Source organism: Bremia lactucae, linkage group LG10 (genome assembly GCF_004359215.1).
Source record: "Bremia lactucae strain SF5 linkage group LG10, whole genome shotgun sequence".
Lineage (NCBI taxonomy): Eukaryota > Oomycota > Peronosporomycetes > Peronosporales > Peronosporaceae > Bremia > Bremia lactucae.
This window is the reverse complement of record NC_090619.1, coordinates 2,764,481-2,789,184: the sequence shown is the minus strand read 5'-3', so window position 1 is coordinate 2,789,184 and position 24,704 is coordinate 2,764,481. Positions and strand designations below refer to the sequence as shown.

Sequence of the window (24,704 nt, the reverse complement as noted above, 5' to 3'; positions counted from 1 at the left end):
TGTTCACGCATAAGGATCTGATAGAATTCATCCATCCAATTTATTGACGAAATAGAACTTTTTGACATATCATCTATAATTACGTCTTTTCGTGGTATCGGCGTTTGAGCCGGTACCGTTGCAGCGTTCAATAAATTAAACGCATGCACAATCCGCCATCCTCCTGTTGCTTTACGCGCACAGAAGGTCAGAGAGCTATGTTGGGAGGTCGTCTCCCTCATATGGCCCGCTGCTAAGCGATTGGCAAAGAATTCGTCGATCGCTTTTACTAGTTCACGAGGCAATGGCCACTGGTTCATGACACAGTAATTCGGACCTGGAATCATATCGATTTCGTATCGAGTGCATTTATTCTTAGGCAACTCGCACGGTAGGGATTCAGGAAATGCATCCTTCAATTCGATCAAATCTTTATATAAGGGATTTGTCTTCGAAGACTGCCAGGCTGGGGAGTACAACGTTCAATCCAAGCCTTCTCATCGAGGACATTTCCGTTCATCGATGAGCTGCTGAGAACCCGTTCGTTCTCAGGAAATGCTATTGCCGACCAAATATCGGCCACGTATTTGTCATCTGCAACAAGTATGCAGATCTGCTTGACTTAGCCACTACGCATATCACGCAAGAACCGTTTCGGTTCTAGCGTTGACATTTGAGTTATCTCCAAAGTTATCTTCGAAGGCGCTATCAGATCAGCGCCTACACTTGATCCGCTGTTTACTTAGGTATTTAATGTCTCAGTTTCCTCTTTGGAACTTACTTCCAAAGGAACCTGCGATCCTTTGACCGCAGGTTTCTAGGGTCTTTTTCTTGCACAATCTTGGGGACTATTCCCTCAAGTTCTATTTGGAAAATATCCCCCACTGCCTCTTGCTGTGGTTGTGCAACCACAGCGAGATACTCTAGGATCGACTCTCCAGTCGATCTAGAATTTTCGCATTGTCTCTAATAGACAGCGGTTTCAAATGTTCTTGAATGTTGCTTTCGAAGCAAGCATCCTTGTTTCGTACCACTCAACTTATTTGAGTGGTCGAATTTCGACGCTGGATGTGCTTGTGCACAGCCGTCGGTATCTAACTCCACAGTGTGATGGTTTTCAAACGGAGGTCTTGTGCAGTCGTGAAAACGACCGAACTACAAGTGAGGCCATCGCACTCTCTCGTACGATATTTAACACACTTGTGGACGCTCAAAGAGGTTCATCAAATGCCCCTCTGATGAACGAGAGGCAAACATCCTCAAGCCTTGATGCTGCTAATTTATACATGGCTCGTAGTTTCTGAGCCATGGTAAATTAAGGATGACATCAAATTTGTCATCCAAATTAAGTACGTTGAATTCATCATCATACTGTTCACCCTTTCACGAGTATTAAATACCAACTACACGTTTCTTTACTGTTACAGATGCGCCCGTTGCTAGGCGCACTGTCATCCTCGTTAGAGGTATATCGCGCTCAATAAATATGAGTCTGCGATCTTCTAGCGATTTGCGTCGGAAAAAATTGTTCGACGCCCTACAATTGACTAGAGACATAAGTGGCAACATATTTGCTACTATATTTGTTAAGGTGATGAGGTTAACCTCATCACCTGGGGCAGTTACACACAATGTTTGTGTGTGAGAAGCAACTTTCATCAAAAGACCTGCAAATTCTTTTGACGTTGCTGGATCAGGAGGGCGCTCCGCACCTACTGACCCCGACCGTTTTTTTGACGATCCAACTCGCCGTTGCGATTTCGCAACAGCGTCGGATCCGTGTCCTCCGATATTCCTAGCGAGAGGTCGATCGTTTCGCTCAAAATTTTCTAGACACTGGCCGTGTGGCACTACAATCATAGGCGTAGCAACCCGTTTTTTGACAACGATTACATTTTTGAAATAGTTCGTAACTTGAAGAGCAAGGTATCTCGCTCTCTATATACGAGAGGTTCATTGATTCTGGACCTCCGTTTAGCTTGCCGTCATGGAGGACGATAAGCCTCAGGGTGGACGAAAGCCTCTTTCAGGCTGAAGTCTTCGGGTTCCGCTACTGAGATCGTTTTATCAAGCGTCTCTAGTTCAAGCCGGAACAGGTGTGTCTTGATAGGACCGTCTGCAAAACTAATAATTAATACAGTTACCTGTGTTTGTGCATCTAATGGATGACTCTTACAACGTATCGTGTATGTTGGACATACGCGTGAATATCGCGCTTGTCCTGCTTCAAATCCAGGAGCTCGGCTCAGCCCTGAATTCGGCATGTGGCGGCTCAAATGTTTGACTGAGTCGGGTCTTTAAATCTCGTACGACTTAAACCTAACGTGTCGTAAAGCTTGAGCCCTAACGATATTTGGCACGTCCGGCTTCGTCGGACGTGCCAAATTTCACTTTCGTCGCATCATCATTGATGCGGCGAGCTTTAATGGCGTTGTATATTCGACAAACCATCTCAAAAGGGAGTCGCCTTCGACTGCCTTAAACTTAGGAATTTCGAACTTTAAGCTTTCGGGTCGACGTGGAAGCATCGGCCCGCTAGCAGCCTGTAAATGCTCGTGTCTCAGCAGTTCCAACTGTTAAGCACCCTGTTCTCAACACTTCCGCGTGTTGAGAGCCTTGCCGGCGAAGCAGTCTACTTTCTTAGGTTCCGTCGAATTCATGTTGTATGAATTCGGCTATAGCTGCATGTTGCCCGTCTCTTTGCAGAGCGAACAACATTGCGCTAACGGCTGGTCCACCTAGAACCGAACTCATGTGTTCGATCGCTATTCATTCAAGGTCACTCAAATGAATGAGCCTTTCGTGCGTTGCGCGATAGCCTTCTTGAGGAGATTGAAAGCTATCTCCTTCTTCATCCAACATGTCCATGACGGATGGAACGTGCGTAGGCCGTTGATTGGAGTGTTACCAGGTGTAACGGACTGTTAACAATACTAGTCAACCTATACTGATAACAGTGAAGATGGAGTGCCTCGAATACTTCACGTGCAAGACGTGCAGAGGAAGGTTCTAAGTCTTAGCTACTAAAGATAAATTCTTAGGCCTTATAATACGGAACAAGTAAAACCGTACATATATATCAAGTTTCTGACATAACGATCTTCGATCTACTGACTTTAATATGTTAATAGCCTACTAGGTAATGCGCCTCCTTGGGCAACGCCTTATCGTGTCTTGTAACGATTGGTGGGGTTGATTTAAACTTAAATCAACCAATCAATAGAAGTAATGTCGTATTGCTTCAAAAGCACCAAAATTGGTGATTTTTGAACTATTAAGTAAGATTTCAAAATTATAAATACAATGATTTGGTACTTCTATATTTATTTTCTCTCTTAAACATTAATATTTATTGTATCTCTTATAGGAAATATTACTTATGTAATGGTACATCCGTTACACAGCAGTTCTGTTGATTGGCTGATTTAAGTTTAAACCAACCCCGCCAATCGTTACTAGGCACGATTGGGCGGTGCGCAAGTAGTAGGCGCTATTCATTGTTTGATACTATATACTTAAGTCAGTTGACAGAAGATTGCTACGTAGGAACTTAATATATATGAATACAGCTTTACTTTTCAAAATTCAAGTCGTTAGTATTTACGTTTAGTATCTAATACTTCGTAGCTACCTTAAGACTTCGTCTGCACGTCATTGCACGTGAAGTATCGAGGCACTGTTATCAGTCCTAGCGAAGGCTGCTCCGTTATACCTGGTAGCACTTCGTGGTCCGTTCAAAGGCCACGCACGTTCCATCTAACATGGGCATGATGGATGTGTCGAAATATGCACAAAGAAGGTGCATAGGGTGACGTTTCAAGTTACGCGCAGAGAAGGTGCGTAATGCAACTATTCAAGATACACACAAAGAAGGCACAGTGAGTGCAAATTAAGGGCTCATTACTCACTCACACTGTCGCATGCTCTATGATGTGTCAGATACTAATGAACTCCTATTAAGTAATTTAGGACAGGCTAATTAGGGATGCACAAGTAGAATTAAGATAGTACATATTAGTTTCCCATTTACTACTTCGTTCGTAAGCTACACCATTCTAACAAGTTATGAGCCCAACTTCCAACTTACCTGCAAGTGATGTCGAACTTTCGACAACTTCTAGTCACGAAAGGGCTAGGTCGGAATCGGCAGCAACCACCTTGCACCGGTTGGGGTTCGTTTCTCAAACTTAACGCGAATCGAGTTAAATCTTTGAAGCCAGTCTTCGCGTCCAATGTCTGTGACATTGCGAATGAACGCGCTCCAGGCTTGCATCAACGAGATTTTATCTCGTTTATTGATGACACTGTACCATCGATGCTTAAGAAAAGCATCGAGATATAAATCTCCTCACCCGAAAGTTCTTCGCGCTGGTTACAAGGCCATGAAGCGTTGTCGCAATAAATAAGCGATATTAATTTGTAAGGAGTAGTCTCTTCCGACAAGCTACTGACTAGCCGTTCGGGCAAACGCCACGGGTTCTTCTCAGGGGTAAGACGAGACATGTTATCGTCTGCACTCCCCTGAGTGGTACCCACTGAAGCAAGGGTACCACAAGAACTTTTATTACGATGGCTTACGCCATCGTCATCACCACGCAAAGGGATAAGTGCGGGTGACGGCACGGAGACGGTGCTGGCGATGGCGAATAATCCTCATCGTCGGAACCAAACATGCTATAGCGAGCGCTATTAGCACGACTATCCGATTGAGCCCTCTCATTCGAAGGCTCATAGTCAGACGCCAGATGACGTTCAGGCGACTGTTTTACTCTTGTCGAGTCGGCCATTTCATCCGACTCGCATTCATAGTCGACCGCCAAAGAGGGGTCGGACTCACGTGGTGACTTACCACGTGCACCCGCAACATTTAGTGTTGCAGAAGAAAATGATACTTTGGCATACGAAATGTCTGCCGCAAGAGACAAATATGCGTCGCCCGCGGCTGTATGTACCGCAGCCGAAGGTTCCACTCTATTCGCTGACCGCATGGACCCGTTAATTATGCGATATAATTTAAAATTTTGGTTCTGACCATTTCACATCGTTTCCACTTAAGTGGTCGTATAGTGACCACTTTATTCAATGACAGTCAGAATGATTGTCGTTTAGGGGGGGGTGATGTATCGTTACATGTTATTAACACTTAAAGGTTGTTAATTAATAAAGTGTCTAAAAGGTAGATAATATTTGGGGAATATTACTATACATAGTAATATCCGGAAAGTTTATCCATCAATAGATGCAGACCATTATATCTACTTGCTCCGCGGTCCAGTCAGCACTGGACGCGCACAAAGAGAGAGAGAGCTAAGAGTGTAGGCGGGCACGTCGTAAATGCGGCCACGCTCTACTTAGACACACACCCTAGCACAGCGAGAAAGCGGTTTTGCCAGCTTCTCTTGCGTACAGTGACGTAGTGTGGTGGGCGCGTTAGCGACCTCACCCAACGCACTAAGTACTCTAGTAAAGTGTCGTCACGGGAGCGGTAATCCGGCCCCTCGTGCGCACTTACTAAGTAATAAGTAGTTGTCAGACTAATTTATATTTAATCGCATTAAATATAAATACCTAATTCTACCAATCAAAATGTCATCTCTATAGATAACACTTAATATGTATTGCGAGCGTATCTTCTAAATACCTCGCGTAACGGATGACGCTAGCCGTCATCCCTCCTAATGTGAATGCACCAATGTGCATCACATACACAAGGGTTGGTCACAAATGTGAACCACATCCGAGTGGTGGGTCTAGTTTCTTGTTTTGAGTAATTGACACCAAGTGTACTTAACGGGGACTGTGTTACATTAAGGCAACTTTAGCCCGTTACACCATTCCCCCTTAAAGAACGAATTTACATTTTAAATTCGTCAAAAAAGAGCGAGGAACTGCGAGCAGCTTTCGCACCGCTAGTTCACTTAACACTCTAGCGACCTGTGTTCACATACACGGTGCCAAAGATGCCACCGAAAAGGGGCCACGTTGGTGGGTCGTCTGCGAAGACGACCACTCAACCTCGCCCTAAGCGCACGCGCCGCGTGTTAACGCCGGCAGCGTCTAATGCCTTAGTCGAAACGCAGACAGCTACTGCTGCTGTCGCGTTAACGGGGCTAAAGGATCCATCCCAGTTTAACAGTGAGGATGCTGATCCGTCGCTTATTGTCGACTGACTACAATGAGTCGACACCGTTGCCGTCACCTCATAGTAGTGATGCGGACAACGAGCTCATGAGGAAGGACGATGGCGCATTATTGCCCATTCAAACTTCTCTCATGCCTCACAACACGGAGACAGCATCATTTACGAATGCTGTCTCGTCGTCTGCGCTGGAAAGCGCAGCGACAGGTAATGAGAGCCCATAAGGGCGCAGCCGCTTCTCCGTTGGGTAAAACCGCAACGCCTTATGCTCGGACCATAATCCATAATGGTTCTGACATAGATGATTCGGAGCCTAAACCTGCCGACGACACGTGAACGTGCTCAGTCAACGCTACTTCTGCTAGTCCATTTGAGACTAGCGAAGAGGTCTCAGCTGGTGCTCCTTTACATAGGCAGCCATCAAGCCGGACACGTCAATACGTAGGTTATCGATCGGTTCCAAGAATCAAAACTCTTCGGGTAACCTTACCATTGAACGAGGATCTGTTTTCTTTGCCTCACGGAGCGGTGGGTAAGCAACCTTCCAACAAGGAAGCGTTGGTCCCACCCGTATCCATCAGTGCAGGCGGCACCCGATAGGAGTGGCGATCTCGTCCACCTACTCGCGGCTGCCTTACCTTCGTCCGTTCAGTCATAGGCGTTAAGGGCTGCTGAAGGACGTATTGCGGATCTCGAGGGATAAGTCTCGCGACTGACCTCGGATCTTTTCTTATGTTTGAGCGAAGGTTCGTCAGGGTTATGAACGCCTGAAGACTCGCTTGGACCTTTTCGAGAGGATAATGCTGAGGGATCCGCGTTACTCGCGTGATGTCCCTCGCTCTCCAAGTCCTGTTCGTGGAGGGATGAATCGGTCCGATAGCTTTTCGCCTTCACCGTCCCCCGCTAATGCGTCTACTGAAATATTTGCATTACCAACAGCTGCACTGATCCGTGCAGCTGCCAGCATTGCGGCCTCACAGGCCACACAGGGAAAGACAAAACAGCATTTCCTGTCACCCTACATCAGTTACTATAGTGACTGCTCGGTTAAGGGAGGTGATGTAACTGGGTCTCCCGTTACATAAGTATTATTTCTTATAAGAGTAAAAATAAATATTGTTTCCTATCGGAGGAAATAAATAAAGAAGTGCAAAATTATTAGTTCCAATGTTTTCAAATTGGATAGTATTGATGCAATAAGACATTAGCTCTATTAGTAGGAGGTGACTGGAACGTGTCATCTGTTGATGACATTGCAGGCGACGGTGACAAGTCACCTGCTACAATAATTATAGGTGACTGGACCAAGCCTCCGCCATCGCCCGACTCAGTGTCTACTGTAAAGGCCACCGGATCACCCGAGGCCGAGGCCATTAAACCTATGGGTTTTTAACGTGACAACCAGAGAGGTGATGACGAGGTTGTTCGACTCGTCGGACCTCTTTGGCAGGGAGATGACTCCGTGGGTGATGACCACTCTGGTGACGTTAGTATGCGTCACCAGGAATTAAGTGGTTGCAAAGAGAAGAGTGCTGCTGGTGGTGCTAGGTTGTATCACGACTAAAGGAATAATTCTAGGGATCGCTCCAAGGGCCAAGTTAACGTTAACGCTAACATGATCCAACAGGAGAGGGATCGCAATACGTTGCGGCTCGCTCCTGAAAAGATGCCTTGGTTGCCCTTTAAGAATAACCTAATTCGTTGGTCTGGTGTGACCAACGATCGAAATCATATTCCGCTATTCGACTCATCCAGGCTTCACAAGTCTAGTGAGGTCGAGGCGGAATTCTTCATCGATGCTTTTCCGGCATCGTTGGTACTCTTCTAAACGGGCAAAGGATGTCAAACCCTTTTTCCAAGCTTGGACAGCCTTTGTACAGAATGTAAGAACATAGGTCGTGGGGTCTGGCTTGACAAGCTAAATGCTTTTCGTGAACGGTTCGAGAAACGGACCGTAGTCGGTGCGCGCTATAAGTTGCACCATTTGTCGAGAGAGGCAGGGATTCCTTACCTCTCGTGGGGGGGGGGGCTCATGCCCATGCTATTTTAGGGTGCATGTCATGCCTCTAAGGAAGCATATTCCCTCAAAGATCCCCATTGGAGGTATGATCTTGATCACGAGCGATCCCGTCGCCGCGATTTAGCGGTGACGGTTGATAATGTTTCTCGTGACCAGTTGAGAAACTGTGCGCAGGTTGCGACTGATCAATTGGCGAACAAAAAGACACATCAGTCCCTTCAAAACGAGCTGCTGACAGCTCGTCAGAAGATCTCTTCCTTAGAGGGAAGCGCGGATCGTCTGGTTCAAGAGAATCAGACTCTGTTCCGAGACAATAAGTCTTTGGATCGGAACAATCAGGCTTTGACGGATGCCCTTGACCGTTCCGGTGTAATCCGGAATTGGACGAAGCCTCGTACTGATGGTGCGGGCGAAGATGGCTATCATAAAACGTAGGATACGTACGCATACTATGAGGCAGCTCGATCGTATACGCGTTGCCTTGGCGATGTAGCACACGAAACGGGCCGATATACATGAGCAGTAATTTATTACTGCCTACATTCGTCACTACACGTTTAGTAGGTTTACCGTAGACAGTAGGACTAGGTCATTAACATCAAATAAAAGTATGGTTGCTCTTCCATTTCTGTCAGAGTTCTGTCTCTGTCGGTCCACCGCATCAGAGATGGAATCCTGTACGAAACGGACAACTGCTTCTAGAATAGAAAATCACCTGCTGACTCGGTTTTATTTATTTTTTCAGTGCGATTGGCTCGCACTGCGGAGATATCAATCTCTTCATTATTGAGAGTATTATCGTTCTCATTAATAATATTGTTTTCGATGCTGAGTCTTTCAGCATCGTTGTCTAATCAGTATTAGCATTATTATTATTACTGAATTTGTGCACTTCAATGTTAATAACCAACATTGGTCCTTCGCATTGACTTAGTGCTAATGCGTGATCAGCAAGAGCTAGAAGACTCTTTCCTCGAGCGAGTCCCTCCCCCTAATGAGCTAGTCACTCTCAAACAAGGTGGGTATACGTGGGTGGCGTAAGCCATTCACGAAATCTGGTGTATACTTCGTAGAAGAATGTACTGAATTATTGATGGCAGATTCTATTATTGGCAAGACCTCGCTCGAACTCTTAAAAGAGTGGGCGTATCTGGGAAGTGTCTCTACGAGAATACAGTTTGCTCGCTCCGTCTGACCATCTGTTTCAGGATGATTAGAAGTTGATATTTTCAACTGTGTTCTAAGTGATTTGAACACGGTTTGCCAAAAGTCCGCCGTAAATCTAGGGTCTCGATCTGAGATGGAGTCGAAATATCGTGTCAACAAAGAGACAGGAGCACAGCCTTTGGCTGTGATCGAGTCTGGTACTGCTGCAAGATGTACCATTTTGCTGAAACGATCAACAAAAACAAGAATACCATTGTTCTTATGTTCGTCGTTGGGAACTCCGACGACGAAGTCCATGGATACAGACTGTCAACACTCTGCCGGAACAGGGAGAGGTTGTAACGGAGCACGGAATGAAGCACTGGGCTTCACCCGTCGACAAACTTCGCAAGCACGTATGTACTTGTGGACGAAATTATACTGGCGTGGCCAAGTAGAAGTCGCGACATATCGTGAGATCGGTCTTCTCACGTCCACGATGACCACTTAATGTTGCATCGTGGCACTCATACATGATGCGTAAACGCAAATTACTGTGGGTTGGGATGACGACAGGAGGTGTGTCGCCAGCAATGGCTGTGTAATACAATAAACCGTTGCGTATTGTATATCGGTCTCTTAAGGATTGATACAATTTCGACAATCCTTTCAAGGATTGCTGAGATGGAATTTTAAGGTAATCCATCAACCCTTTAAGAGCCGTATCTTCTTGATAAGCTCTTCTAACGTCGTCGAGTAATGTTGACGACGGAACACTTATTTTTGCAACAGTGGCCTTATGGTTACTGTTGATTTTTTTGCGCAGCCGGCTCAAAATCAGGCGGGCGCGAAAGGGCATAGGCGACGACATTAAGTCGTTCTGGTTTATACTTCACGGAGAAGTTATATCTCGCGAAAACCGTCTCGGCATTCTTTGCGAGAGGTGTGGACTGTTTACGGTCGTGCGTAAAGACGCATGGTCCGTATATACATTGAACGGTCTGTCTCCCAAGAGATAGACCCTAAACTTAGCCAGTGCATATTTCATGGCAAGGAGTTTCTTGTCATGCACTGGATAGTTGCGTTCAGCAGGTTGAAGCTGACGCGATTGACAACAGATGACGCGCTCTGCGCCGTCTGTGTCATATTGCATTAACGTACAGCCGATTGTAAAATCGATGGCGTCACCGATGACATGAAAAGGTCGGTCTTGGTCAGCAATCGCCAGGATATGGCGATTGCATCAAGCTTTGCTCGATGCTTTCGAAGGAACGCTGACAATCAGCGTTCCATGACCACTTTACATTTTTCTTCAACAAAGAGAAAAGATGTACTGTCATTTCGGCATAATTGCGTGAGTACTTGTGCAGGTACGCCGCTAAACCGAGGAACATTCTAAGTCCCTTTACATCGACTGGCAGACTGGCACAGGCCAATCAGTGATCGCCTTGATCTTTTTTGGAACCGGGCGTACACCGTGTTTACCCACGATGCACCTAAGAAGTGGTATTACACTTGCAGCGAATATACACTTCTTGAGATTTGCGTACAACATGTTCTTACGCATACGTGTAAGAACCTTTCGGACGTGCGTACGATGTACTTTAACATCCGACTTTCCGTTCATGGCTCTGCTATGAACGAAGACATCATCAAAATAGCTCGGTGTAAATCCTGCACCGATCTCAACAGATTGGTTACACATCTGTTAAATGTCTCAGGGCATTACTAAGTCCCTGTGTCATGACCATTTACCCCCATAGCACTCCGCTTACAGTACTTACTGCTGTAAACGGAATATCTTGTTCACGCATAAGGATCTGATAGAATCCATCCATCATATCCATTGACGAAAAGATAGTACTCTTTGACATACCATCAATGATTACGTCTTTTCGTGGTATCGGCGTTTGAGCCGGTACCGTTGCGCTGTTCAATTTATTGAATGCATGCATTACGCACACAGAAGGTCGGAGAGCTACGTGGGGAAGTTGATCCTCTCACATGGCGCGCTGCCAAGCGTTCGGCAACGAATTTGTCGATCGCTATTACTTGTTCACGAAGCAATGGCCATTGCTTCATGACACAGTGTTTCGAACCTGAAATTAGGTCGATTTCGTGTCAAGTGCCTTTGTCCTCAGGCTCCGAAGTTAACTTCGGAGATAACTCAATTGTCAACGCTAGAAACGAAACGGTTTTTGCGTGATCTGCGTGGTGACAAAGTCGAGCAGATCTGCGTACTTGTCACAGATGACAACTACGTTACGGATATCCGGTCGGCACTAGTATTTACTGAGAACAAACGGATTCTCAGTAACACATCGATGGAGGAAAGTGTCCTCGATAAGAAGACTCGGATTGAACGTTTTACGCCACAATCATGGGAGTCTTTGAAGACAAACCCTTTCTATAAAAATTTAATAGAATTTAAGGATGCCTTTTCTGAATCAGTATCGTGCGAGTTGCCGCTATAAGATGAAGTGCATAAGCGCCTACACTTGATCCATTATTTACAAAGACATTCTCAGTTATCTCTTTGGAGCCTTTTTTCAAAGGTATCTGGGAACATTCAACCCCAGTGTTCTGAGGACCCTTTCCCGCAGAATTTTGGGGACTTATTCCCACAGAAATTATTTGGGGAGTATCCTCCCCAACTGCCTCTAGCTCTGGTTGCGCTACCACAGCGAGATCCTCTACGATCGACTCTCCAGTCGATCCAGGATTTTCGCACTGTCTCTTATCGACGGGCGATTAAAACTTTCTTGAATGTTGCTTTTCAAGCAAACATCTTTGTTTCGTATCACTCAACTTATTCGAGTGGTCGAACTTCGAGGCTGCACGTGCTTGCGCACAGCCGTCGTAACTATGTCGACGTCACAATAGTGTATCGTCGACGCTGCCTGTGCTTGTGCCCAGCCGTCGGGATCTAACTCATAGTGTGCTGGACATTCACACTGTGGTCTTGTGCAATCATGCTAACGGCAGAACTACAGGTGAGCTATCGCACTCACTCGTAGGACATCCACACGCTTGTGGACGCTCCAAGATGTTCATCAGTTGGCCATCTGATGAAGAAGAGACAGTCATCGCTACGGCTTGATGCTGCGAATTTATACATGGCTTGTACTTTTTGAGCCATGGTGATCCAAGGATGACAAAAAAATGTCATGCAAATCTAGTACGATGGATTCATCATCGTAATGTTTAACCTTTAACATGTATTGGATACCAACTACACTTTTCTTAACCGTTACAGATGCGCCTTTTGCTTGGCGCACTATCATTCTCGTTAGAGGGATATCGCGCTCAATGAATTTGAGCCTGCGATCTTTTAGCGATTGGCGTCTAGTAGAATTATTTGACGCCCCACAATCGACTAGGGACTTAAGAAGCAAGTTATTTTTGACACTTTTATTCTCAGGGTGATGACTTTAACCTCATCCCCTGGGGTAGTTACACACAATGTTTGTGTGTGAGGAGCAACTTTCGTCAAAAGGCCTGTAAATTCTTTTGACGTTGCTGGATCAGTAGGGCTCTCCGCACCTACCGACCCCGACCGTTTTTTCGACGATCCGCCTCGCCGTTGCGATTTTGCAACAGCGTCGGATCTGCTTCCTCCTCTATTCCTAGCGAGATGTCGGTGTTTATCGTTCAGTGTTCTTAGGCACTGGCCGTGGGGCACTACACTCATAGGCGTAGTGGCCCATTTTCTGACAACGACTACATTTTTGTAACGGTTTGTAACTTGAAGAGCGAGGTTTCTCGCTCTCTACATACGAGAAATTTATGGATACTGAACCTGTTGCTTCGGTGGACAATATGCACCTGAGTGAACGAAAGCCTGTTTCAGGCTAAAGTCCTCCTGTTTCCGCTATAGAGATCGCTTCGTCAAGCGACTCTAATTCTAGCCGGAACAGGTGGGTCTTGACAGGACCGTCTGCAAGACCTTTAATAAACACCGTTATCTGTGCTTGTTTATCAATTTGTTGACTAACGATACAACTGACCAGATATCGTGTATGTTGGGCATAATCGTGTAGATCACGCTTGCCCTGCTTCAAATCCAGGAGCTCGGACCGAGCCCTGAATTCGGCACGTGGCGGCTCAAATATTTGCCTGAGTCGGGTCTTACAGACCCAAAGACTAATGGGTCGTGAAGCTTGAGCCCCAAGGCTCAAAATTTGGCACGTCCGGCTAAGTTGGACATGCCAAATTTCACTTTCGTCGCATCATCACTGTTACGGGGAGCTTCTATGGCATCATCTGATTCGACGAACCATCTCAAAAGGGAGTTGCCCTCGACTGCCTTCAACTTAGAGATTTCGATCTGTAAATTTTCGGGTCGACGCGGAAGCGTCGGCCCATCAGCAGCATTTACATGCTGCTGTCTCAACATTTCCAATTGTTGAGCTCCCTGTTCTCTCAGCACCTCTGCGTGTTGAGAGCCTTGCTGGTGAAGCAAGGCTACTTTCTTTCGGGCCGCGTCGAGTTCATGTTGAATGAATTTCGCTATGGCCGCATGCTGTTCATCTCTGCAAAGAGTGAGCAGCATGGCGACAACGGCTTATCCGCCTAAGACCGAACTCATTCCCTCGATCGCTCTCCATCAAAGGTCACTTAAAATAAGTTAACCCTTCACGCGTGACGTGATAGCCTACTTGATGGGATGGAAAGCTCCTTCCTTCTTTATCCAACATGTCCATGTTGGTTGGAACGTGCGTAAGTCGTTTAACGGACTACGAAGTGCTACCAGGTGTAACGGGCTACCCTTCACTAGTACTGGTTAGTGCTATTTAACCTTACACTGATTACAGTGTAGGTTAGGTGCCTCGAAACTTCACGTACACAAAGGTACAGAGGAAGGTTTCCTATGAAGCTAAGGGTCTTTAGCTATAAGGCCTAGACCAAGGCGTTAGAATAGAGAGAAGTAAATCTGTATTAATATATTTAGATTCCTACGTAACGATCTTCTGTCTACTATTGGACTTATTATATTAATGTCTTACTAAGTATGGCGCCTCCTTGTGCACCACGCAATCGTGTCTTGTAACGATTGGCGGGGTTAATTTAGACTTTAAACAACCAATCAACAGATCTAATGTCTTATTGCATCACTACTATCCAAGTTGAAAATATTGGAACAATCTAAGTGAAAATTAAATATAGAATAATTTTGTACTTCTTTATTTATTTTTTCCATAGGGAACAACATTTAATATTATTAGTATTATAGGAATTTATACTTATGTAATGGGACACCCCGTTACAGTTGGTGGGGTTGATTAAAAAATAAATCAACCGCTGTTGTCATGTTGCTTCAATATAACCATATTTGGTAATATTGGAAATATTAACTAAAATTATAATGATAATAAGTTTAGGGAGGGCCACCAAAATCCAAAAGAGGATCTAAAGACGTCTCTAAAAGAGTAATTATTAATTTGCGATATAGCGGAATAATTGAAATGTTTCATGCTGTCATTATTAATGTGTAGTGTTTACTTAGTTATAACAAACAGACTGGGAGGGGTGTGGTAATACCAAAGGCATACCGGTTCTCTAATTTATACTTCGTTAATATTTTCTCTTATAGGAAATAATATTTAATATTTATCTTATAAGAAATAGTATTTATGTAACGGTTCACCCCGTTACAGCAAGAGTATGTGCCTCTAAAGGCTATCGCTCTATCTTAGCGATCACAGTGCAAGCCTTAAAAAGTCATTGAACGCTTAAAATCAAAAGGGGAACTGAGCTTCATTTATTTTTAAAGTATATATAATTACCTTACCCAAGTCACCTAATGTATAGACCGGCATAAAAAATTATCATGCACAAAATCACATAACTCGCTGCGTCTGCCGCGGCTAACAGCAAAAATTCAATTATGTTGCATTTTCGAGGTCTACCGCATAGAAGTATTCAATTTTGTCAATTCGACGCAAATTTGGCACGTACGTGCTCATCTTCTTCGATCATCCCGGCCTATTTTATGTATTCTAATCTTCTTACAAATAAATAAGCGATTTGAAAGATGTCACGCTTGTCGCAGCAATCGAAATTTTCGAGTACCGAGAAATATTTTTAGCCCATTCGCGTATAAATGCTTCGACATTCTTACTTAGAGTTTAAGAAGTAAGAAAACGATATAGGCCGCAATTCAAGCCCCACCGGAGCTAGCAGCCTTTTGTACGCTACTTGAATTATTGCCACAGCCTACAATGGGTCACATGCTAGATGAAGCGCGTAAACACCGTCATTATCCACGCGAGATCCTATGTATTTCTTCTAATTGCTGCTAGGGTTGTTCAGGACCAAGATTTTTCGCAGGAACTGCGCAAGACAAGAAAGATGCGCGGCCATTTTTTTATCGTTTTTGGTATCTATAGCGGATGTGCATTTGGCCGTATACTGGGCCTTCCATACGTCAAAAACCGCGACACACGCGACGCGTTGTCGGGAAATTCTCGTCACCTTGTCCATCACAAATGTTCTGGATTTTTTTTTTGATTCGGTGTAGCATGGGATGGGAAGATAAAAATAGCCCGACATCATAGGATTCAGACGCCGGATTATGTTTGGCACGTCCGTAAGCTCGCATTTGGACATGGTATCCGGCCCCGCCGCCAATTTTCGGTCAATACATTATCCAACTTTCATCCAAAAAGCAAGGAAATAGCATCATTACCTCGACACTCCTGTCTACTTCAAACTTCACCATGAAGCTCTCTCGTGCATATATCGCTATTCCGGCACTGTTCATGCTCATGGACACCTCTACTACGGCTCTTGACGTAAAAATGCACGGTGTGAACTATAACATGCGAAAAGGAGCTGATTGGGAACCCGATGAGCTGAGGTGCAAGAGCCCTGATCAATTGCAAAGGGACATGTTTGCTATCAAGCAAGTGACCGATCGAGTGCGCATTTTTTCGCTCGTCGACTGCAACCAAGGCGAGTATGTACTTCGAGCTGCAAAAACAGCTGGCTTGCAAGTACACCTTGGGATTTGGACCACCACGAGCATGAATTACCTACTGCGTGAGAGAGATGCTCTTGGTAGAGTTATTGATATGGGTCTTTATGACAGCAATATCATAGGACTGCAGGTGGGTAGCGAAGCCATTTACCGTAGGGAAATTACTCCTGAGACGGCTATCAATTACCTAAACGTGATCCGAGACTATCTCCGAGGTCGTGGAATAAATACGCCGTGTACAATCGCCGATGTCATTGATATTTACATTGAATACCCCGAGATCCCCGCGCAAGTTGATTATTACAACATTAATATATTTTCCTACTGGGAGGGTGTCGATGTGAATGAAGGCGCGGCTCGAACCCTCGACCGCATCCGTGCCGCTCGCAAGATGGCAGAGGATACCGGCAAACAATTAACCGTTGCTGAGGTTGGATGGAGTTCTGGAGGTTACAATATTACGACTGGTGAATCGACCCCTGAAGCTCAGGCCAAATTCTTTGCGGATTGGTATAAAGTGGCCACTTCAATTAATTTGGCATACTATTGGTTTAGTGCCTCGGACTCGTTGTGGCGTGTCACAAATGGCGGATATAGCGTGGAAGCCTACTTTGGCATCTTTCAAGAGGATGACACTATGAAGAGCAACTTTCAGGCACTGACGATTGGTGCTCCGAGATATTATCAAGCGATTCGCAGCGATGTGACCAATCTGCTGCTGACGGAATCGAATGCTGCTGTATCCATAACAGGCACGACCAACAGCCCGCTAGCGAAGGAGCATCAGAGGTGGTTCTTTGATCCAACGACGCAGCAGATACGCTCTCAAAGCGGTGACCGTTGCCTGGATGGATACCAACCTTGGGACGGCGGTATCGTGCATTGTTATCGCTGTATGGACAACGAGATGAACCAGAAATGGATGTACGAGAGTACGACTGGCAAGCTCAAGCATGGTACCTACACTGCGTTTTGTCTCGATGTGGATCCTGCCCAGAATAATAAAGTGCAGCTCCAGGGGTGCTCGCCAAACAATCCGAACCAAAGATTTACTATTCTCGACGGTGCCTCCATTTAGGTACAATGCCTCAGGCTAGTCTTCGCCAGCCCTTTATCCGGCTTGTTCAGTAGTTGTTACTGCATTGACTAAATAATACGAATAGAAAAATGATGCGATGGCTTGAATTCTTCTTTTTTCGTCACACGTTACGTTTTTTCGTCTCTAGCTGCCGCATTCCTATAACCAGTTTCATTGGTTCAATTGTGATATAGGCAAACGAAAAATCGACTCTTACAAATACAAGGTATGTATGAATGAAGCTAATGTTGCCATCCGTACAATTTTGTCCAATAAGATACCTATATTTAAGCATTCTCTCTCATTCTAATGGAGGAAAAACAGCGAGAGGGCGCAGCGAGTCGAGTAGAGCGACCATTACGAGGTGTGGGTACTGCTGGCGGACCTACTGGTGGTAGCAGCGGATCCAGTCGCAACAATGTGGTGGTAAAAGTAGGAATGGTGGGGGATGCACAAGTGGGCAAGACAAGTCTTATGGTCAAGTACGTGGAGGGCAAGTTCGACGAAGACTACATTCACACATTGGGCGTCAACTTTATGGAGAAGACTATTGCCTTACGAAACACAGAGATAACGTTTAGCATCTGGGACCTGGGTGGCCACCGTGAATTTATCAGTATGCTACCACTTGTGTGCAATGATGCCGTTGCGATTCTGTTCATGTTTGACTTGTCCCGTAAGGCCACGCTTACAAGCATTAAAGAATGGTATCGTCAAGTGCGCTCCATCAATAAGGTGCAGTGCCGCTGATATTGATGGTGTAACAAGGAATTCTGATCTTGTTTTGGCTTGATTAGAATGCATTTCCGTTTCTTGTGGGAATGAAGTATGACCATTTTGCCAATTTTGCAGTGGAGGAGCAGAAGGATGTCACAAAACAGGTGCGGTGGTGCTTTTGTCTCCTTAAGCTCGTTTACGTGGTGCTTACTGCTGTGTGGTCACTCACTGTGGCTAGGCGCGCAAATTTGCAAAGGCTATGAAGGCGCCGCTGATCTTTACGTCAGCATCTCACTCCATAAACGTGCAGAAAGTTTTCAAAGTAGTACTTAGCAAGGTTTTTGACCTCAAATGTACAGTCCCCATTATTGATCGTGTCGGTGATCCTATTCTCCAGTATTAGCCACACGATCACTTGAATGACTTGAATGACTTGAACTGCATTAAACCCTTAAATTAAGTGTAAGAACTACGGTTTGTGAAATGTGATCTGCTGTGCACGTGTGCAAATTTACAGCCGAAAGATTTTTTATGAATGGATCGCTGACAATTGCATTGGTAACAGCACGTCATCATTTGCAAGACCTACTCCACCTCGATGCCAGCGAACTCGTCAATGCCCAAAGCTACATTAATGTTCTGTATCGCTTGAGTTGCCGCTCCCTTTAGTAGATTATCAATGGTGGTAATTACCACTAGACGACCCGTGTCTGGGTCCAGCTGGAAGCCACCCACAGCCACGTGCGGATGGTACGAATTATCCTTTACGAGCGGTACGTTGGACTGAATCTTTACCAGCGCCTCATTCGCATAAAACTCACGGTAGAGCTCTTCTGCTTGGCTTGCCGAAGTGATGAGACCATTATTCGCAAGCTGAGCGGATAGTGTGAGATGAATCCCTTGAAAGTACGGAGCCACGTGAGGCATGAACCTAACCATTGTATTTAGCTGGTGGCTAATTTCAATTTCGTGAATGTGCTTTACTGACTTGTACGCCATAATATTATCCTCGAGAAAATTCGGGTTGTTTGCCATCGAAGGGTTCGTGCCAGCCCCGCTGTAGCCTGAAACGCCGAAAATGTGGGGCGGGATGCTCTCGTCGATTAATTTGCTGCTTACTTCGGGCTTGCCACCAAGCAGCGGCATCAAACCAATTTGCGCACCCGTAGCATAGCAGCCCGGATTTGCTATGTGTTTGGCTCCTTGCAACCGCGTGCGACGATCAGGAGCTTCTGGCAGGCCGTACGTCCACTCAGCATTGAAACGCTGGTCAGCACTCAAGTCGATGATGATCTTATCCTTGCGGGGAAGGGCATCCAGAGCCTTGGCGTAGTCTTCGCAGTGGCCATTAGGCAGAGCTAAGACCCACACATCGACGCTGTCTGCAAATGGCGAAGTTGCAATGTCTTCAAGTCCTAGCTCGCAAAACTGTAGCTCAGTATTAATCTGTAGCATCACATCTTCAACTTTCTTGGCTGGTAAACTGGTATGTGGATTTAAAGGAGGCGCTGATACGACCTTCAAAATGTTTCGACCTTTCAGTGCGCGTGAGCTAGCGCACACCAGTTCCAGCTTTGAGTGAGAGCCGATCACGCGAATGAGCTCACGGCCGACGTATCCTCGAGCACCTAGTAGGCCGACGCGATACTTGCCGTTTGGGCCACATCGAACAGCTGATGCTTTGCCAGATGGCTTTGCATCACGAGTTGCTGGCTTTTCGCCTTTAATGCATGTCGTACCCGCGCTCTTTTTACTGATAATCTCGCGCATTAGCTCTGCGGCTGACGTAAGAACTACGGACGATGTTGATGGAAGGCCCTGCAGTAGTGTGTTGATCTCATTAAGCTTTAATAGCGTACCTTGTCGACCTGTGTAATCTCGGGCAGCCATGCGTTCGTAATCCTTGGCCATGTTAATAATCTTGAGCTTCGTTCCGTCATCCTCAATCCATCCTCCTTTGGCATTCACAAAAATGGTCTTTAGTGGTTGAAGTTTAAGGGCCAATTGACGGGCAGCTACATCAGCATTAATATTAAGCGTCTGACCATCGACGCTTTTACCCATACAAGAAAGTACAGGAATCTCGCCAGCGTCAATGACGGCCTGCACAGGGCCACCGTCTATCTTGTTTACCTCACCCACAAAGCCGTAAACTTCCTTATTTTTAAAGTGAGCTTGTACGACGCCACTAGTTATACCTTTAGCTGGCACGCCAGCTTTATTGAGAGCCTCCACGAGCGTTGCATTTGTGTCGATAAAGATGTTTTGGGCAATAGTCAACGTCTTTTGGTCAGTCACTCGATTTCCACCAACGTACTGAGGTTCTACGCCCTGCTTGCTTAGCTCTGCGTTCATCTGCGGACCGGCACCATGCACGAGAATGGGAAACAGACCCGTGTCTTTCATGAAGCGCAGCGACTCAATGAGCGTCTCGAGTTCGTGGATAATCACGTCGCCACCAATCTTTATCACCGTCGTATGCTTGGCATTTGGATTTCGATACAGCTGCTTGTATTCTTCCAGTATAGCCTCTGAAGCCAGCACTTTTGCCAAATTAAGTGCGTAGTCTTTGTTGGCCTTCGACGACAGTGCGCGAATCTGTAGCGACGCGATTGAAGCTATCGTCAATCTAGACCTAGAGGTGGAAAGATGCGGAGTCACACAATCTTGAAAAGAAGAAAGCGCTACGGTCTGCAAGCTTCGTAAGTGCGCGTAGGTCAACACCGGCATTTGCTTGGCCACGGGACGCCACATATTTGATGGTGTGGGAGATTATAATTTTTTACTTCTTTGTTTATTTCCTTTTTATAGGAAATAAAAATTGGTATTCCTCTTATAAGAATAATACCTATGTAACGGGACACCCCGTTACCTTAGTGACTGACGTTAATAGATCTTTCCTGTAATTTTGCATTATGTTTTGATCAAAATACCGATTTTATTTGCATTATTGATTTTGACCAAAATCAAGATGGCGACGAATAAGTGTGTGCCCGTGGGCTGAGAGGTCGCTAAGCTGGCAGCTGTGAGGTCGCTAAGCTGGCAGCTGCACGGATCAGTGTAGCTGCCAGTAAGGCAAATGTTTCAATTGACGCTAATGCGTCTACTGCAGGGGATATGTCACATCCTACTCCCATTGGAGGTGACTTCTTGACTGGACTAAGTCACCTGGTCGCCCCAATCAGCGGCTACTGAAAAGGCCGCCGGATCACCCGGCATCGAGTCCGTTAAACATTTGGGTTCTAACGTGACAGCCAGAGAGGTGATGACGAGGTTGTTCGACTCGTCGGGCCTCTTTGGTGGGGAGTCATCATCAGATGACTCGTGGGCGGTGACCACTCTGGTGACGTTAGTATGCGTCACCAGGAACGAAGTGGTCCCGAAGGGAAGAGTGCTGGTGGTGGAAAGGAGTGATTCTAGGGGTCGCTTTAAGGGTCAAGTTAGCGTTAACGCTAGCATATGCCAACAGGAGAGGGACCGCAATACGTTGCGGCTCGCTCCTGAAAAGAGGCATTGGTTGCCCTATAAGGGGAACCTAATTCGTTGGTCTGGTATGACCGATCAATATCATATTCCGGTTTTCGACTCAGCCAGGTTTCACAAGCTTCGTGAGGATGAAACGGAAATCTTCATCGATACCTTATTCCGGCATCGGTGGTACACTTGCAAACGGACAAAGGATTTCAAACCCTTGTTCCAAGCTTGGACGGCCTTTGTACAGATTGTAAAGAACATAGGGCGTGAGGTCTGGCTTGACAAGCTAAATGCTTTCTGTGAACGGTTCGAGAAACAAACCGTAGTCGGTGCACGCTATAAGTTGCACCATTTGTCTAGAGAGGCAGGGTTTCATTGCCTCTCGTGGGGGAATTCATGCCCATTCTGTTTTAGGGTAGATGTCATGACCCTAAGAAAGCATATTCCCTCAAAGATCCCCATTAGAGGACTCTCATCTCTTACGAGATGCGTCAAGGGGTTAAAAACCTCCAATCCTTTTACGAGCGCAAGAAGCGCCTCGTTCTCCGATGAACCTTCTGCCGAGGAGGATGGGTCTCGTCGTGCTACAGGACGAGACCCGGAACGTCCATTCGTCCATTATCAGTTGGGAACGAGGTTTCCAACTATCATGCGCGGTTGGATACCCTCGCCAACGAACGAGACAACTCGTTCAAAAAAAAAACCCTTTAACTAAGTGGTTCAAGAAGCTTTCAACAAGAAAGCGCTCCTCACCACCTGAATCCATCAATCGATATGGAGGGGGAGGAAAAATCGGGTTCACCTCGTTTGACATGCTCGAATCAACATCGTGATTTGGATCACACCCTTTATTATTTAAGGGAGAATCTTGACCACGAGCGATCCCGTCGCCGCGATTTAGCGGTGACGGTTGATAACGTTTCTCGTGACCAGTTGAGAAACTGTGCGCAGGTTGCGACTGATCAACTGGCGAACGAAAGGACACATCAGTCCTTCAAAACGAGGTGGTGACAGCTCGTCAGAAGATCTCTTCCTTGGGGGAAGCGTGGATCGTCTATTTCAAGAACCACTCTGTTCCGAGACAAAAAGTCTTTGGATCGGAACCATCAGGCTTTCACGGATGCTCTTGTTCGCTGGCGCGTCCACCTTCACATGACAGCTGGGAACCAGCTGGTTGCAGACGTTAAGGGCCTCGTCCGTCATTATGACGAGACCCATCCGATGGATCAGAAGGTCCATCGAAAAACACGCGCCCCAGGCGCTTGTAGATCGATTGCAAATTGTCAATCGCATCCCGCACCTCAATAGAGATGCGAGCCCTTCTTCAGGGCGAAGAAGGGAATAGACATCCCCTTTTACCCTCTTCGAGTTGTCAAAATAACACGGACAGGAATCACCTCACGTGAGGCATGGAAGCCCAGCCTCACGTGACAACCGATGAAATTTATACCTTGCACCGGTTGGAGTTCGTTTCTCAAACTTAACGCGCATCGCGTTAAGATTTTGAAGCCAGGCTTCGCGTCCAATGTATTTGACATTGCGAATAAACGCACCCCACGCTTGCATAAGCGAGACTTTATCTCGCTTATTGTACCCCTTGACCGTTCCGGTGAAATTCGGAATCGGAAGAAGACTCGTACTGATGGTGCGGGCGAAGACGGCTATCATAAAACGTAGGATACGTACGCATACTATGAGGCAGCTCGATCGTGTACGCGTTGCCTTGGCGATGTAGTACACGAAACGGGCGATATACATGAGCAGTAATTTATTGCTGCCTACATTCGACACTACATGTTTTGGTAGGTTTACCGTAGACAGTAGACATAGGTCAATAACATTAAATGAAACTATGGTTGCTCTTCCATTTCTGTCAGAGTTCCGTCTCTGTCGGTCCACAGCAGCAGAGATGGAATCCTGTACGAAACGGACCATTGCTTCTCTAGCCAATAGAAAATCACCTGCTGACTCGGTTTTATTTGTTTTCAGCGCGACCGGCTCGCACTTCGTGTGTATCAGGAACAACCCAGTTCTTGAACACACGTTGATTAATACACGAAATATATATCTCTTTATTATTAAGAGTGTTATCGTTCTCATTAAAAATATTTTTTTAGATGCTTAGTCTTTCAGCATCGTTGCCAAAGTCAGTAGTAGTAGTATTGTTATTACTGAGCTTGTCCACTTCAATGCTAATTAAATCAACATTGGTATCCTTCGCATTGACTTTAGTGCTAATGCGTGATGAGCAAGAGCTAGAACGTTCTTTGCTTGAGCGAGTCTTCCCCCCTTATATAAGAGTAACTCTCAAACAGGGTAGGTATACGTAAGTGGCGTAAGACATTCACGAAAAACGGTATATGCTTTCTAGAAGCATGCACTGAATTGTTGATGGCAAATTCTACCATCGGCAAGAAATCGCTTAAGCTCTGAAAAGAGTAGACGTATCCGCGAAGTATCTCTTCGAGGATACGTTTTGCCCGCTCCGTCTGATCATCTGTTTCGGGATGATCAGAAGTTGACATTTTCAAATGTAAGCGAACCGCCAACAGTGTCACTACTGACACTCAGTATGATGCCACCTCGGCCGACCATATTCGGTGGAATTAGACGTGCCTCGATCTGAGACCAGTTCGCGGGGTAACCCTTGAAATCGAAATTTCGCTTCAACAAAGACACGAGCACAGTCTTTGGCTGTGATCGACTCAAGTGCAGCAGCAAGATGTGCCGTTTTGCTGATACGATCAATAAAATTAAGAATACCATTACCGGCTCATACGCCGATACCACGAAAAGACGTAATCATTGATGGTATGTCAAAAAGTACTATCTTTTCGTCAATGGACCTGATCGATGGATTCTATCAGATCCTTATGCGTGAACAAGATGTTCCGTTCACAGTAGTAAGCACCCCAAGCGGAATGCTATGGGAGTGGCTAGTCATGCCATAGGGAGTAAGTAATGCCCCTGCGACATTTAACAGATGTGAAACCAATCTGTTGAGATCAGTGCGGGATGTTGCACCGAGCTATTTTGATGACGCCTTCGTTCATAGCAGAGCCACCAACGAAAAGTCGGATGTTGAAATACATTGGACCCACATCCGAAAGGTTCATACACTTATGCGTAAGCACAAGTTGTACGCAAATCTCAAGAAGTGAATATTCGCTGC

At 45.8% G+C, this 24,704-nt stretch overlaps 3 protein-coding genes across 3 annotated transcripts; 2 read left to right on the top strand and 1 right to left on the bottom strand.

Moving 5' to 3' along the window:
- Positions 1–16,003: 16,003 nt before the first annotated feature.
- On the top strand, positions 16,004–17,341 carry CCR75_009583 (uncharacterized protein; the record flags this gene model as incomplete). The annotated part of the gene is made up of 1 exon (XM_067967622.1): positions 16,004–17,341. The coding sequence occupies one exon, from the start codon at positions 16,004–16,006 to the stop codon at positions 17,339–17,341; it is 1,338 nt and encodes a 445-aa protein (XP_067814667.1).
- A 309-nt stretch (positions 17,342–17,650) lies between these two features.
- CCR75_009584 (uncharacterized protein) lies at positions 17,651–20,759 on the top strand (the record flags this gene model as incomplete). Its single annotated transcript, XM_067967623.1, has 3 exons — positions 17,651–18,076; positions 18,139–18,222; positions 18,297–20,759. 3 exons carry the CDS (start codon positions 17,651–17,653, stop codon positions 18,459–18,461), a joined length of 675 nt encoding a protein of 224 aa, XP_067814552.1. The 3' UTR covers positions 18,462–20,759.
- Positions 18,644–20,464, bottom strand: CCR75_009585 (uncharacterized protein; the record flags this gene model as incomplete). Its single annotated transcript, XM_067967624.1, has 1 exon — positions 18,644–20,464. The coding sequence occupies one exon, from the start codon at positions 20,462–20,464 to the stop codon at positions 18,644–18,646; it is 1,821 nt and encodes a 606-aa protein (XP_067814668.1).
- Positions 20,760–24,704: the final 3,945 nt, after the last annotated feature.